Source organism: Agaricus bisporus (assembly GCF_000300575.1).
Source record: "Agaricus bisporus var. bisporus H97 unplaced genomic scaffold AGABI2scaffold_7, whole genome shotgun sequence".
Classification (NCBI taxonomy): domain Eukaryota; kingdom Fungi; phylum Basidiomycota; class Agaricomycetes; order Agaricales; family Agaricaceae; genus Agaricus; species Agaricus bisporus.
The window spans coordinates 615,951-630,316 of record NW_006267370.1 but is presented as its reverse complement, the minus strand read 5'-3'; the positions used below and the strand labels follow the sequence as shown (position 1 = coordinate 630,316).

The 14,366-nt window shown below is 45.7% G+C and overlaps 6 protein-coding genes across 6 annotated transcripts; 3 read left to right on the top strand and 3 right to left on the bottom strand.

Moving 5' to 3' along the window:
- Nucleotides 1-101: 101 nt before the first annotated feature.
- lcc4 (laccase-4 precursor) lies at nucleotides 102-2,507 on the bottom strand (the record flags this gene model as incomplete). Its single annotated transcript, XM_006462943.1, has 14 exons — nucleotides 102-217; nucleotides 278-337; nucleotides 389-453; nucleotides 524-547; nucleotides 602-753; nucleotides 820-1,313; nucleotides 1,367-1,632; nucleotides 1,684-1,711; nucleotides 1,767-1,775; nucleotides 1,826-1,903; nucleotides 1,953-2,097; nucleotides 2,152-2,220; nucleotides 2,272-2,323; nucleotides 2,380-2,507. The coding sequence occupies 14 exons, from the start codon at nucleotides 2,505-2,507 to the stop codon at nucleotides 102-104; spliced, it is 1,686 nt and encodes a 561-aa protein (XP_006463006.1).
- Nucleotides 2,508-2,852: 345 nt separating this feature from the next.
- On the bottom strand, nucleotides 2,853-5,986 carry AGABI2DRAFT_119353 (hypothetical protein; the record flags this gene model as incomplete). Its single annotated transcript, XM_006462434.1, has 6 exons — nucleotides 2,853-3,122; nucleotides 3,170-4,471; nucleotides 4,520-4,923; nucleotides 4,983-5,268; nucleotides 5,319-5,607; nucleotides 5,667-5,986. The coding sequence occupies 6 exons, from the start codon at nucleotides 5,984-5,986 to the stop codon at nucleotides 2,853-2,855; spliced, it is 2,871 nt and encodes a 956-aa protein (XP_006462497.1).
- Nucleotides 5,987-6,802: 816 nt separating this feature from the next.
- On the top strand, nucleotides 6,803-8,418 carry AGABI2DRAFT_119352 (hypothetical protein; the record flags this gene model as incomplete). Its single annotated transcript, XM_006462433.1, has 2 exons — nucleotides 6,803-6,975; nucleotides 7,041-8,418. The coding sequence occupies 2 exons, from the start codon at nucleotides 6,803-6,805 to the stop codon at nucleotides 8,416-8,418; spliced, it is 1,551 nt and encodes a 516-aa protein (XP_006462496.1).
- A 139-nt stretch (nucleotides 8,419-8,557) lies between these two features.
- On the bottom strand, nucleotides 8,558-9,041 carry AGABI2DRAFT_206844 (hypothetical protein). Its single transcript, XM_006462432.1, has 3 exons — nucleotides 8,957-9,041; nucleotides 8,820-8,903; nucleotides 8,558-8,756 (listed from the first exon to the last, which is right to left on the bottom strand). Exons 1-3 carry the CDS (start codon nucleotides 9,004-9,006, stop codon nucleotides 8,576-8,578), a joined length of 315 nt encoding a protein of 104 aa, XP_006462495.1. The 5' UTR covers nucleotides 9,007-9,041; the 3' UTR covers nucleotides 8,558-8,575.
- Nucleotides 9,042-10,226: 1,185 nt separating this feature from the next.
- On the top strand, nucleotides 10,227-11,566 carry AGABI2DRAFT_193627 (hypothetical protein). The gene is made up of 2 exons (XM_006462431.1): nucleotides 10,227-11,322; nucleotides 11,380-11,566. The coding sequence occupies exon 1, from the start codon at nucleotides 10,343-10,345 to the stop codon at nucleotides 10,880-10,882; it is 540 nt and encodes a 179-aa protein (XP_006462494.1). The 5' UTR covers nucleotides 10,227-10,342; the 3' UTR covers nucleotides 10,883-11,322; nucleotides 11,380-11,566.
- Nucleotides 11,567-12,239: 673 nt separating this feature from the next.
- On the top strand, nucleotides 12,240-13,488 carry AGABI2DRAFT_72417 (hypothetical protein; the record flags this gene model as incomplete). The annotated part of the gene is made up of 8 exons (XM_006462430.1): nucleotides 12,240-12,387; nucleotides 12,440-12,573; nucleotides 12,619-12,731; nucleotides 12,784-12,865; nucleotides 12,915-13,009; nucleotides 13,061-13,186; nucleotides 13,238-13,290; nucleotides 13,343-13,488. 8 exons carry the CDS (start codon nucleotides 12,240-12,242, stop codon nucleotides 13,486-13,488), a joined length of 897 nt encoding a protein of 298 aa, XP_006462493.1.
- Nucleotides 13,489-14,366: the final 878 nt, after the last annotated feature.

Genomic DNA, 14,366 nt, shown 5'->3' with positions numbered 1-14,366 from the left:
TTTGGCGTCTTCGAGTCGATGATGCGACAAGTGACTTGAGAATTTGGTGTAACCAACCCCTGCATACTACAAGAATCAAAATGATTTAAAAACAGAACCAATTAATGGAAGGCATTAGGTTTCATACAAATCAAACTAGTAGGAAAACGAAGTAGAATGTAAACAGGGAAGATTGGACCGAAGGCGAAATTTATCAATGGATCTAAAATCATCGTCGCTGTTCGCAAAGAAAGGACTGTCATGGGTGTTTCATACGCCTATGCTGAGGAGCTTGTACCGGCGTGCTTGACGGAGTTAGGTTCACTATCCCAGATAGGGCAAAGCTGGTCCCATTCCTCTGAAGGCGTAGGATGAGCAAGTATCAAAATCAAGAGGCCAGATGACAAACCAGGGGGATTAGGATTCGCGGCCGCGACATCATCAGGGGCTTCGGCAAATACTACTGAAAGGCCGCTGAAACGAGAAACAGCATCAGTTCCTCGTCAAGTCGGGTCGAAGGAGAGTTTGATAAGTCGAAACTTACTTCTTCATGTGGAAGTCAATGTGGCTAAGCATAAATCTCATTAGTATAATGAATCTTAAAGAACACGGATAAGCTCACCAGTGGAAGATCCACGGTCCGGGATTGTCAGTTCTGAAACGGATGGCAACATAATCTCCTTCGGTGTCACCGGCATTTACTGTATCTCTCACAACAGGGTTGTCGAAGTTAAACTCTCCAGTATCAGCGCTCCGGACGACATGAAAATTGTGCTGTGTGCGATCAGGTATGATTCATCAGCTTCGTTCCCATTTTGACAGACGCGCATGACCACCTACACCATGAAGGTGGAATGGATGAGGCCCTCCAATAAGTCCACTTGGCAGGTTGATTTGCACGGTCTTGTTCCTTTCTACAGTGTAAACCGATCCTTTGGGAAAAAGATCATGAGCGTTTTTCGCCCCGCTCAAAATCTGGAGTAAAACTGGGACCGCCGGAGGGTTGTAAACCACATTGTTCACGCTGAAGAGGGAGGTATCCGGGTCATAACCGAAAGTAAAATTGAAGATTTTATCAGCGCCGTTAGGATCGGCTTCCCCTGGAACTTCAATGGCGCTCGACGGGTGCAGATTGGCTTCGATGAGTGGTGTTATCTGTGTCTGTTGCATAGACGTCGGTTCTTGGTTTCCTGCCCCTCCATACCTCAGGATAGCGGAATTCACTCCATTCTCAAACGTCGAGCTCAGGTTTTCATGGCCGGAATCGGGAAGGGCACGTATCCAGTAGTTGTCTATGGGTTGACCGGCATTTAACACGACTGAATAACGTTGACCTGCTCCTCAGACTGTGTGAGGGTTTGGGTCTATCCTCGATACCTCAACTCACCGGCATAGATCCTGATACTGTTGACTGTCTCCGGAGTGACGGCAATACCTTCGACTTCGATAACGGTCAGATTGTGACCGTCAACGGAGAAAGTAAAGTTCGGATCGCAAGAGATGGATATGAGACGAAGGCGATAGCGTTTGCCTTGCTGGACGTTAACAACAGCCAGTTCGGTGTTATCTCCACTGGGGTACCGGCCTTTACCATTAATCAAAGTACTATCCGCCAATTCAATGGCGGTGACATCGACAGCAAGGAGATGGTACCTGGGTAAAAGTGTCGGACCACGTACGCTGGGTAGAACATGGAAAACATACCATTCAGACAACGTGATAATAGTGGACTCTAATTACACCGTCTATGTCAGGGCGGACAAATCACCAAAATAAGATCAGCTTACCATCATCAACTTTGGAAAGTCTATTAGCGTCACTGAATTCACCGTGATAAACTACTTACCATCGTAGAGCGACTTCAGAGGATCAGAAGGATCGTAAACGATGAAAGCTCCGCGGACGCCATCGCAGTATTGTACACCTGAAAAAGCGTTGAGCTTATTTAAGGTATGAAGATATAACAATCGTACCGAAATGCGAGTGATACCAAAAGGTACCGGCCCCGCTAACCTGAAAATCATACTGAAAGGAATTATTGGGCGCAATCGGACATTGAGTAACACCGGCGGTGCCGTCCATGAAATTAGTTCCCTTCTGGAACATGCCGTGCCAATGCTAATTTAACATTTTTGAAAAATGTCCGTCGCACGAAATATCAAAAACACTGACGATGGTAGTGCCAAGCATCTGGTTCGGATCCGAAAGCTCATTGATCACATTAATCTTTAATCGATCGCCCTGAAGCAATGTTCAGCACATCATTAGAGCCCAATGTCGATAATAATTCACTTTCTGGGCAGTTATTATAGGGCCCGGGTGAGCGCCGTCAATGAGAGAAGCTCTATGAATGCATTAGAGAGTATAGTGAAAGAAGGAGAGCAGGAAAAAAATACATACGGACGTTTAAACCCGTCGGGCGCGATTTCCTTGTTTGCTATGGTGATAGTACCCACAGGGCCAATCGTCTTTGCCACGGTGGTCGTCAGCCACATGAGGATAAGAGTGAGTTGTAGGTTCAGTAACATTCTCCCTCTCTCCAGAACAAACCAGACACAGAGAGTCTTCAACATTTGTAGATAAACGTGGTGAAATCAGGGGAAGGGACGAGAGAAGATGGTGTCAATGGTTTTATTAAAAGATTTCGTACCGGTCTGGTCAGGACGAGTATAGTGAACGTTATCCACCCAACAGATTTGTCGAAACACGTGACTCAGAATCTCGGCAGTACGTGGCCATCACCTGATCGATCGGTGTCGATCAACAGAACATTGTTGACTCCTAACCCCAACGTCGTGTTCACTAAGTCCACATCCCGCCGTGCGTTTACCGTGATTATGGTGGGTATTACATTGGATCTTCATTCAAATAACTTACGTTGGAACTATGTAGCCCATTGTGTTTGCAACTCGCTGCCTTCCCTGCCTTCCCTCGGCAAGCCCCCATGTCGTATCCCTTTTCCTCGCTGAACCCTCGACTCTTTCAATGTCCTTTACAAGCTGTTCGAGGTCGTTACCAATACCGCGGTGACTGATTGATCTGAGCCATAGTGCGCTTCGACTTTTTGCCTGCTCAGTGAAAATCTCGGAAGCACGCCGGAAGATTTTTGCTAAATGAAGTGCACGGTCAACATGCCTATCAATCTGATAGAAGGTTAGAGAGCCTCTGTCTGATGATTTTCGTTACTAACCTCTTCCTCTTCATCACTGTCCGCACCTTCGCTCGTACCTGTCAAGTCGATGATTGGTATAGAGTGACTCGTTTCGACGTTTGAAGTTGCATTCTTCTTGCGAGGGTGAGTATCTTCAGCATCCGTCGGTTTTTTTCTTTTTTGTGCTGACTTCCATCCTCCGCCGCCACTCAAGGCCGATTTTTCCCCCAACCAGGTATGATCGTCGCCGTCGGTGATACTCCCTGAGTCCAATCGCTCTGTATCGTGTATGCAATCTTCATTTGGTGGCTCGCCGATCCTTGAGACTAACTTGGGATGCTTGTAGATAGGTTTGGTTCTACGACGGACGATTTCCAAGAAGAAATTAGCGCCTGGTGGTGGAACGGCCCGCACGAGATGCTTGCAAAGATGGTGACGGTCGAATTTTTGCCGGCCGCAAGTACAAGTCCATTCCTGGACTGAGGTTCGGTGAGTCTTCCTTCCGCTAATCGTTGCAAGCTCAAGTTTCTTCCACGACTTTTTGAAGTATTTCTGATAGTTCGATAATGATTTTGAGCGGCCCCAGCGATATGTATCGTCTAGAATATCTATTTTTGCAAAGTACGACGGGGTCACCTCGTAAATTAGAATCCAAGTGAGTGTATCGAGTCGAGGATGGACGAAGCGATGCAGGAAATCATGTTTGAGTTGCCTCCAGAAATTTTCAACACTCATAGTGGTACGAAGTCGAGAAAGGAGGGGAGATGTTGACCGAGCCCAAAGCTTCCACATTGCAGGTGAGTACCAGCTCGCCCACATATATCCCCACACCTCAGCGAGACCCCGTCTCTGGCAGAAGTTATACATCTCCCAAATAGCTTCGCGTCGTATTTTCTTTGAATCCCAAGGACCATCCACTTCATCAAAAATAGGGTGTTGACAAAAATGCTTTGTGAATAGGTGTAGCAAAGTGCGACGATGTGCGGCTGGGCAAAAAACGTAGGCAGGATCTTTCGAGGTCACCTCTCCAGTATCAAACATCCAGTCAGGTCCGTCTTCTTCATCCCGATCTCCTCCCTCCTTCTCATACCAGTTATCAACCTCGTTCGCAATGGTATCTGTGAAATTCTCGTCATCCTCATTATCTGTCTCTTCTTCCTGATGCTCAATATTGTTCCAGGACATATCATTTGGAAGCGCGCGAACTGCCTGAACACGGTTGTGGAGACGAATAACGAGTTGTTGAGACGGCAAAAATAATGGAGGTTCAGGCGCTCTATTCTGTAGGGTACCTCCAAGACGAATCTTGAGCTCGGGAACAGCACGATCGAGAGCTTGAATCTAGTTGGTGTAAATTAATTAAGTTTCGTTTTTAGAAACAAAACGTACCTGATTACCAGCCAATTGTTGTGAAGCTGGGACAAACAATGGATCAATCCAGTCGAATTCTTTGACTGCTTCTACGACGTTGTAGGGTTTGGGACGCCTTCGAAGTATTGATAACCGAGTTCGGATAGCGCGTAAGCAGTGCCAGAAGCAAAGCTGATGCTTTGCATCTGGGAAAATCTTTCGACAAGCATTTATTTCCGAAAGGTCTTTGTCGGTATGTGTAAATGCGGGAACAAGTTGCCAGTGATTTTTGAGATGGAGCAACACCTTTGACAGGTAATTCTCTTTAGCACCTGGTAATCCACCTCCAGTTGACGTGACTAGAAGATAACCTAAGGGACAGCCTGATCCATAGACCTCGCCTAGAATGGCGTAGACTTCATAGTTAGATTTATTTGTATTCCCTGTTGTTATGTTGATGAGTTCAAATTGATGGGATAATACAAAATTTACGTTGACTTACATGCCGAATCAAGAGAAATCTCTCGTATATGACTACCCCATTGACGGATAATGTCTGGGAGAGAAAATGCAATAGCTTTATACCCTTCGATGTCAGGGAGTGGTATTGGTTCAGCCTGTGTGAATCGTTCTGGGCTTTGCTGAGCTTCCATTAATACTGCCATTGCAGATTTGAGCTCATCGGAGTCGCGTTTCCATTTTTGGCACTGATGATTGAGCCAAAGTCGGTATATAGCTGTCCGTGAAAAATGCGGCTGTGGTATAACTTTCAGAACTTCGCTCCAGAGCTGCCAATTTCATCAGAATCTTAGCAATATAAAAGTGGAGTAGCACAGACCTGTGTTACATTCAATAACGGATTATCAGCAACCATTTTCTTAATTTCTTCGGGTACATCAATTGACCAATATGGTATATGTGCTTCTCGGTGTCGAAGCTTCACAAGAGCAATATTGTCACTATTATGTATGGTGATGTATAGCCAACCTTCGCAGTTAAAAAAATCCATGGGTAATTTGTCCCTTTGTTTGGTGTTGTCGTTCTTCTGTGATTTGGCTTTTCGAGAGCTGGACTGGGAGCAGCTATATGTAAACCGAGTTCCGAGCTCATGTTTGTACTCATATTTACTATGATATCTGCATATCATTGTATAATTCGAGGCTGGAACGTGAGAACGAACACTCACATAAAACGGTAATTCAAGCGCTTCCAAATTTGGCAAGCCAGCATATCAGCCTTCTTTCGGCCGTCTCCAATTTGGCAAAACACGTCTGCCGATGCTAGATCCACGCGACCAATAAAAGCAATATCACCACTGCAACTTCGTTCAACTTCAGTGTCATCATTTGTAAGAGTTACTGCATCTAGAAATGTGTTCATGTTAAGCACCGAAAGATCAAGGTGCTCTCCAACTCCGAGTCCAGCCTCGTGGTCATCACTGCGGTTCAATCCATCACTGGGTTCGCATGGTGGCTGATTTTCTTTGTTGTTGTTGATGGCTTTCATCTCCTGGGTACGCTCCGCATATTTCTTTCGACAGATTTGACAGGTTTTGCTGAAAGAGCCGTCTCTTTTTTGCGAAAAATTGACCCTAGTCAGGGGTTTAGTTCGTTTACATTTGGTGCATGTTTGCGAGGCGTCCCTGCACGCTATTTCCGGATCCATTAAATGGACACGAGAAGTTGATGGTGGTGGACAGCGTGGTAATGAGAGTGGCGACCGCGCGACGTGTTTGACGCGTTGTAACTTGGTAAAAAGAGACGTGTTTTCCCAAAATAACTTTTCTACTGTATAGTGCTGAACAATAAATATCAAAGCCTCCTGCATGTTCAGCGAGAATTCAAGGCTGGACACACTCCTATGTATGCCGAGATTGAATCTTCATTGTATCTCAATTTGGTAATTCTGAGTCACGTGTTTCGACAAATCTGTTGGGTGGATAACGTTCACTGGGCCCGCGGGCTCGGCGCGAGCACCGAATAGCCCAAGAGGAATTTTCAAGCGCCCCCTGGTTCAGATATCATGGTTATTATAGGAGGCTGTTCTACGATATATGAATGCTACTTTCACCATTAGGAGTGCAAGTTGTGCAACATGTGCTCCATGGGAATGCTCATCTAATGTTCTAGCTTCGCCAATCAGACGAGCAAGATCAAACCTGCATCAGACCACGCTTGCCACTTTGACTGACCAAACCTGATCTCATTGCGAACATTCATCACGACGTGAACCCACTCTCACAATATGCTACCCTTCGTGGACGTTACGCCTGTAAACACGACATCTAACAAGCGGAGGAAAGCCTTTCATAAAAGAAAGAACATGCCCGAGCTACCGTTCGAGATTTGGGGCGAAATCCACTCTTATCTCACCCCCGATGAATCGAAAAAATTAATCGGAGTGAATCGGTACTTTTTCGAAGCAGGAATGGACGAGATATACAAAGAAATTCGTGTTTACAATGTTGATGACAACAGGATTTTGCAACAGCTTCAGTGCGTCTCCAGCCTTAACTGCTCGCGTTAGAAATGTTTTCATGACAACCTCAACTTTCGCGCAGAGACCCGTCTATTGCAGCACGCGTAAAGCGGATAAATATGGTCTGCTACTTTCTGCCCCCTTGTGACAAGGATGGAAAGCCTTTGCCACAAAGATCACCATGCGAATCCGAATGTTCTGAATTCCTAAAGACGTCCATCACTGCTCTCTACAACTGCAAGAACCTCAAGTCATTGACCATCTTCTTGCACCACTCTCGTGCTATCACGGCCCCTTTCCGCAACTTCATCAGCAACCTTGTTTCCAAAACGGGATCAGGACTGCAGGAATTATCCTTGACGATGACTGTCCAACACGTCCGTTTTCTTGAAGCTTTGTTGACTGCACAATCGTGGTCACCAAGAGTAAACGCCGTCAAATTTACGATACTCCCGCCATACTGTATCAATGAATCAAAGCAAGTGACGAATCACAACCCACCCACCGACGTTGTCGAAGCTTTTCAGAGGCAACTTTTGCATCTCTTTTGGTCGACTGGACCGTCTCTTGAATCATTGCACATTTTCAACTTCGATGACCTTGATTTATCAAGTCTTTTTAGCAACCTGGGAGGATTCTCCTCGTTGAAAGAGTTTTCTTATGAAGGCCACGGTCGAGCTCATTCTCCCTATTTTCTGCAAACCCTCGACGGATTGTTGGAAATGTCACCGAACCTTAAAGATTTTTCCTTCAAGGCTCTTTCTCAATCTCTTTGGCCCGCGAGTCCACCAGTCCGTTATTATGAAGACCACGACTGGCCAGGTGTATTCGTCAACAACTCTTTCATATGCAGCCTGAAAATCCCGGATGGCCTTTCTATGTGTCTCCCTAAAAACTTATCTGGCCCCGTACTTGATGCGTTTTCATCGAGTTTCTGCGTTCTTTGTTCAAAATCCCAGCGTATCTTGATGAATACATTGCAGTCGCTGACGTATATTGAATTCCGGCATTTATTGGACTGGATTACGAAGGTTTATGAGAATCAAGACAAAGGAGTTGAACTTGTAACTTTCGAGCTCGATCCTGTTAAAATATTATCTGCGGTACATCTTAACGAGATACTGGGTAAAATACCTAGCTTGACAAACCTCACCATCGGGTTTTTCCACCTCAGTGTCGATCCTTCAGCTCGAGTGGTGAGCTCTCAATGGAAATTATACTTTCTCGCAACCTCACTAACCTTGGCTATTCAGCGACCATCCTCCCAGTCTAGGGCTGATTTTGAGGATGAAATTTACAAGAGTTTTCGTACTTTTGCATATGCAAGCTCGGGATTGAAACGTTTGAAACTGGTGAGGCGGTTGAAGTCTGAGGGATCTGACATACGAATTCGTCTCTTGGAGAGTCTGAGGATTGCGCTGCCCAAGGTACAAGGCTCATTTGAACAGATAATTATTTGATGGGGTACTAGTTGATAGCATGAGTGTAGTCATCGTACGAGGCCTATCTGGTATTCTAATGCTGTCACAAATTAACGCCATCAAATCATATTCTACTGAAGCCAACCGTTTGTATACATGTCCTGGTAGGAATAAAAAGATCAATCGATATTCGGAATCAATCAGTCTTCTTCTTCAACATCTCCTCGTCTTCCTTCTGCAATTCAGCATCAATTTCTGCACCACGGGAGGGCTTATGACCATGATCTACAGCAGGCTTCAACGGATCTTTGACCGTTTCTCTGCTCTCCTGGATATGGACCTGACGTTGTTCCTCAGCGCTGAGGTTACGTTCATCTCTATCAATAAGAAATTTCCTCGACGTGAGATAAAAGAGGCAGTTAGAAAAGGGACAAACTTACAAGTGGTGAATTGGTTCTAGACCGTGTTCCATGCGCTCCCGTCGATCAATTTCTCCTTGCTTTGGCTTTGTGGTTTTGGGAGGCCTGATACGAGAAGATGAGAGTGAGTAAAAAGCTAACGTTATATCGAGACTTACCTTTGTTCATTGTCCTCGTAGATACGTGAGTCACCGACGTTTGAAAACATGTTTGAGTTGATGATTGTGCGATGAAAGCTGGGCGAGACCTGTTAATATATTGCTTCTGAACGGATAATGACATCATGAATTCCGTACTGTATCCACAAGAATTGGGGTCGATCGACTCGGTTTCCTTTTAAACACCCCCCTAGTACACATCCATATCACCACTCAAAACATGCACATCCTGTCCTTTGCGTACCATCTCCTGCTAGTTTCGCAGGAATCCTTAACTCAACTCGTCTTACTCATATTGAGACGTTTTAGATCACAATGACACTATAAATACACCTTGTGAAATTCATGATCACCGATCAGGAGGGGTCACATGAGATTTGTGTCACAAGCTCTTGTAGTCGACTTGGCCCAACCTTACTTTCTGACATTTCCGAGTTGCATATTTCTACGAGTATGGCTCTCGAATTATCGGAACAGATATCTCAACTCCGTAAAAAACCTTGGGTTAATCTACAAGGGTTGATCGATTGTTCGACTATCCATGTCTTTGGCTCAGGATCCAGCCAGAGCTGCACGTCCATCTCCCTGCTTGGCCGGGGCAGTTACAATATTGTCTACCGATTATCCTTCGCCGACGGCACACAACTAGCTGCCACCGTTTCGAACCAAGATGAAGAAGACTTCAACCCCGAAGCAAAGCGGTCTGAAATTGAAACGCTGAACTTCGTGCGCGAATCAGGACTTTATCCAGATATACCTATACCAAAGGTACATGGATGGGATATTACGTTTAGTAATCCCGCATGCGCACCATATGTTGTCATGGACATCGTTCAAGGCAAAAACTTGCCGGACGTGCATGACGAGAATGGTCTGCGCGGCTTGGACACTTTCACCGGTGCTCAACAGCTTTTGATCGTCAAGACACTGGCAAAACTGAAAGCATCTCTTTCCAGGCCCGTACCACTTGACAAAATTGGAAGCATTGTAGGGGGTTCGGAGGGAGGGAAACACTCTGTTGGACCGCTCATGACACTCACGCAGAAATGTTTGGGAGGGCCCTTTAAATCCGCAGATGAACTATGGCGTTCTTGTTTAGAACAAGAAATGCTGCATGCTGTTCAAGAGTGGTGTAAACTCGAAGAAGATCAACTCTCGACGTCGCTCTCAGAGCCAAAATGTACCCCTCAGACATTTTCAGAGCTATTTCAGCTGCTATCTTCACTTATCTCTCAATTCAAGATACCACACGCATATAGTTCCTTGGTATTGCACCACCCCGATCTCGCCTTACGCAATATATTTTTTGACGAGGAATCACTGTCATCAGACCAACCGAAGATAACAGGTGTCATTGATTGGGGAGGCGCACAAATTCTCCCACTCATGCTTACCGCGCAGTATCCCGACGATCTCATGACCTCAGCTGACGATCCCTTTCCGCGTTCCGACTATCCCGACGAAAATTGGTTCAGTGTCCCAGCTGATTGGACTTCCATCGGCAATGCTACCCAATGGCCACAAGCTTTCCGCGGCTCAGACGAACCAGTTGACTATACACCGCGCGTCAGAACGATGGTCCGTCGCTTTTACCTACGGACGCATTTCAGCGCGTGCTACGCGGAACAGCTGCACCTGCTACATGGAGATGCAGATTTGTCGCGTGCTACACTTTTTCTTGATGCGCCATACTACTTGAAATTCCACGAAACAATATGTGGTGGATGGACGAGTTGGGTTGAACATGCGAGTTGGATACGAGAGACATATTGGAGGTTGAGGACAGTTGGTGATCAAACAACGAGTAAGGAGTCGTTGATTATTGGGCCAAATGTTTATCGAGGCAATGTGGAGCCTGCGGTACGCGATTTGGGGATACTTAATGAGAAGTTGCGTTCCGGAGACGCAGACGACGAGTCAGACTAACGTCCAACAACGTCATTCCTGTCGACTATCCATCTGTATACATATATTCGACAAGGCCAAACGTTTCACAGTTAATGCCCAATATTCAATACTCGTCAAACGTGCTTTCAATCTCAACGTCTCGAACCCCTCATCCAAGCGCATTGAGCATCGCCTGAATGATAGTGGCCGCTGAATCCCAAGTACTCGATGTGTATGTCACATAAGCCTCCGTCTTTCCTTTCTTCGCCACAATTGTAATATATTCCGGTGGTTTCCCAGACGTTATCTGGGATTTCGTCTGGAATGTGATATTCGTTTGTGATTGTGACTTCCCGTCACCGTGCCACGGCTTGTACTGTCCATTTCCGTACACCTGTTCGATCTTCGAGGTGTCGATATTGTCGAGGTACTGTTTGACCTCTTTCAAGTCTTTCTTGGAGGCATTGGGCTGAGTTGGATAGGGTAAGTGACCATGATTAATTTCAGGATCGGTGAACTCACATTTACAACTACAGCCATGGTGCCTTGGTGTAAGAAGTACGGAAGGCCGCTGAGAATGTCGTTTCCTACGGTTGCATATTTATAGGAAACGACGGCTCATGAGACTCGAACATATGATGCGGATTCGATGTCTAAGTCCATCATACCAAACACATGATACCTCCTTCCATTCTACGTACCTCCAAACATCGAGGATGTCATGAACTAAACATGAAAAACACCCCCATCATTTCTTTCTTTTCGCTCGTGTTCATTCATCTCACAAGGGTAATCCCATAGACATCAGAACGGAGATTCGAGGAAGACACACATTGCTCTCGTTCAATACCGTTTTGAGTGAGAGGTAGGCCATCTTTCTCATGATGGGCTTCTTGGACTATTGTAAGTGATCCTTGGTATATATATCCCCCTCCCCTTCTTTCTCCTGGAGCTCGTGATGTCTCTGATACCTCCAGGAACCATCATCCCCCATTACTTTTATGTTACTGCCATTGCAATCCCAAAGGATCCTTCTAGAAGCAATTCTGCATACTGAGGTGCACCGGGGATTTATCAAACCTTGAAAAGGGACTTGTGATTATGCAGAACGTGTCTAGATCGATATTGAATCCGTCATCGTTTTGTGACGGGCGTGGAGCTGTGGCATCCAACACTTCATGGTCTATTCTCATAAATCTTCAAAACCCAACATTCCTCAAGCTTCCGGCTAAAGAACATGCCGCAGACTTCGGGTATATGTCAAGGTATGTGAGTGCAATCAGGTGTTTGATGTCATGTCGTAATTTCCGTACTTCGTCCACCACTAAGAGGTTGATAATCAACTTTCTGGATCTCACACTGTTTTCTTATCTCATCACTCCCACAACGGCGCAACATGCCATTCGCCGACGTCAAGCTCAACGATGGTTACTCCATGCCCGCTATCGCGTTTGGCACGGGAAGCGTGAACAAAGGACGTGATATCCACGAATATGTGGAGGATGCCCTTGAACACGGTTTCTCTCACATTGATACCGCTCAACGTAAGTTGAGTATCTTTCAATCGTTCCCGCCGTCTGTCATGGGCTGCCTCAGACTACGCCAACGAGGAAAGTGTCGGTGTAGCTATTCGCGAAAGTGGACTCCCTCGATCAGACATCTTCGTCACCACCAAGTGGTTAGGCGAAAGATCGGATATCCGCAAATCGCTTGAAATGAGTTTATCAAAGGTACAACCAAGCTTTATGGGAATTCCTATTCACATTAAAATACAGCTTGGCCTCGAATATGTCGATCTCTTCCTCATCCACGTAACTCGATCAGTCGGTAACGATGTGGAATATGTATGGAGGCAATTCGAGGAAGTCCGGGAAGCAGGTCTGACCAGGTAGTATGAGCCACCTGTTCATTTTAGAAGCCCTCTCTTACATCCCTCGCAGAAGCATTGGCGTCAGCAATCACAATATCGAGGATTTAGAGCCCTTGCTCAAGATTGCACACTACAAGCCGGTCGTAAATCAGGTACTACAAGTATGAATTCTCCCTTGCGCCCCGCAGACCTCATTTCCAGATTCAATTTCATCCCTACAATTGGGAGAAAAACAAGAAACTTCTTGAATACCATGCCAAACATGGAATTGTCACTGAAGAGTACAGTAGTCTGGTGTACGTGTCTAATCTATTTTTCCATCCCCTCGGGTTGACTGGTCGCCTCAGTCCAATTACCCAACGTCCCGGTGGTCCAGTTGACCCTGTGCTGGCGCGGGTTGCCAAGCGTCTCAAGGCCACGCCAACACAAGTGATTTTTTCGTGGGTCAAGGCAAAGGGAGTGGTTATTGTCACGTATGTTACTTCGCCTTCATGAATTTTCGACAATTCACAGGGAATTGACAGGACCACATCAAAAGTAGAGCGACTGAAAGAGTATCTTGCTGTCGGAGATTTACGTAGGTGGAATTTTACCCTTGAGTAAAGCAAATTTTCTAATATGAAAGCCAGCTGATCTCAAGCCGGAGGAAGTAGCCGCTATAGACGAGGCTGGTATGGCGGAGTCCTCGATCGTTGTTCGAGCAATGAACGAACGGTGGTGTGTTTTCTTACTATGTTTTATCGTAATGTCATTCTATCTCTACTTCATACGCTGACTGTATGATGATAATGTAGACTTGTATTTGGGTACTGGGTGGGCTTGTCAGCAGGAAGGTGGGAGCCATAAATTCAATTCTCTTGGGTTTTGGTTTGTGTTTAACTTGACACTTCTCATATCTGCGGCATATTTAAATCAGTGTAATGGATACCCTAATTCTGGAGTCAAACTGTCATTGACGCCTACTGCTTGTGTTTGCTTACAAGTTGGTTTAGTAGTTGTTTCATGTCATTGTCGTCCCGCGTATCTAGAGGTTAGGAAAGTCCCTCTGGATCTTTGGCATACCACCTCCACGTATTTATTTCTGGACTAAGCTGAAACTAGGTTTGAAAATGCTCACTCAGTCACCAATTAACCATGGTGTGCCTCAGTCAACCAGTTGCTCGTTAATGGACCGCACTTTCAAGATGGAATGCTTGTTCCTAAGTTACCTCGGCCGAGTCGGTTATCGAATCTTGTCGACACCATTGCTCACCTGCTCAGTACGAAGCAATTCCGCGCATATGCTTCCGCTGTACATGCCTCTTATAGCACAGCCTGAATAGACACAAATTCCAAGTTTACATCTTCCAATGTTGTCGCCAGGTAACTCGAACTCATGTCAACGACGCGTACATACAACCAAATAACGCGAAGTGTAACGCGTAATTAGCGATCGCGGTGGCTGAGAAATTGATATTTCATGGGATAATATTGAAAAGAGAACGGCGCATATGACTAGTAGCTCCAATGTCTTTAAAGACACACCATATTATCTTAGAAATGAAATCCAGAACTCCACGCTCATGATTGTGGTGGCCAGGTTCAAGTCGCTGTGTCTGACATCAGGGCCAAACAAGCCAGCTTAGTCAGTGATTATCATAAAACCTCAGTGGC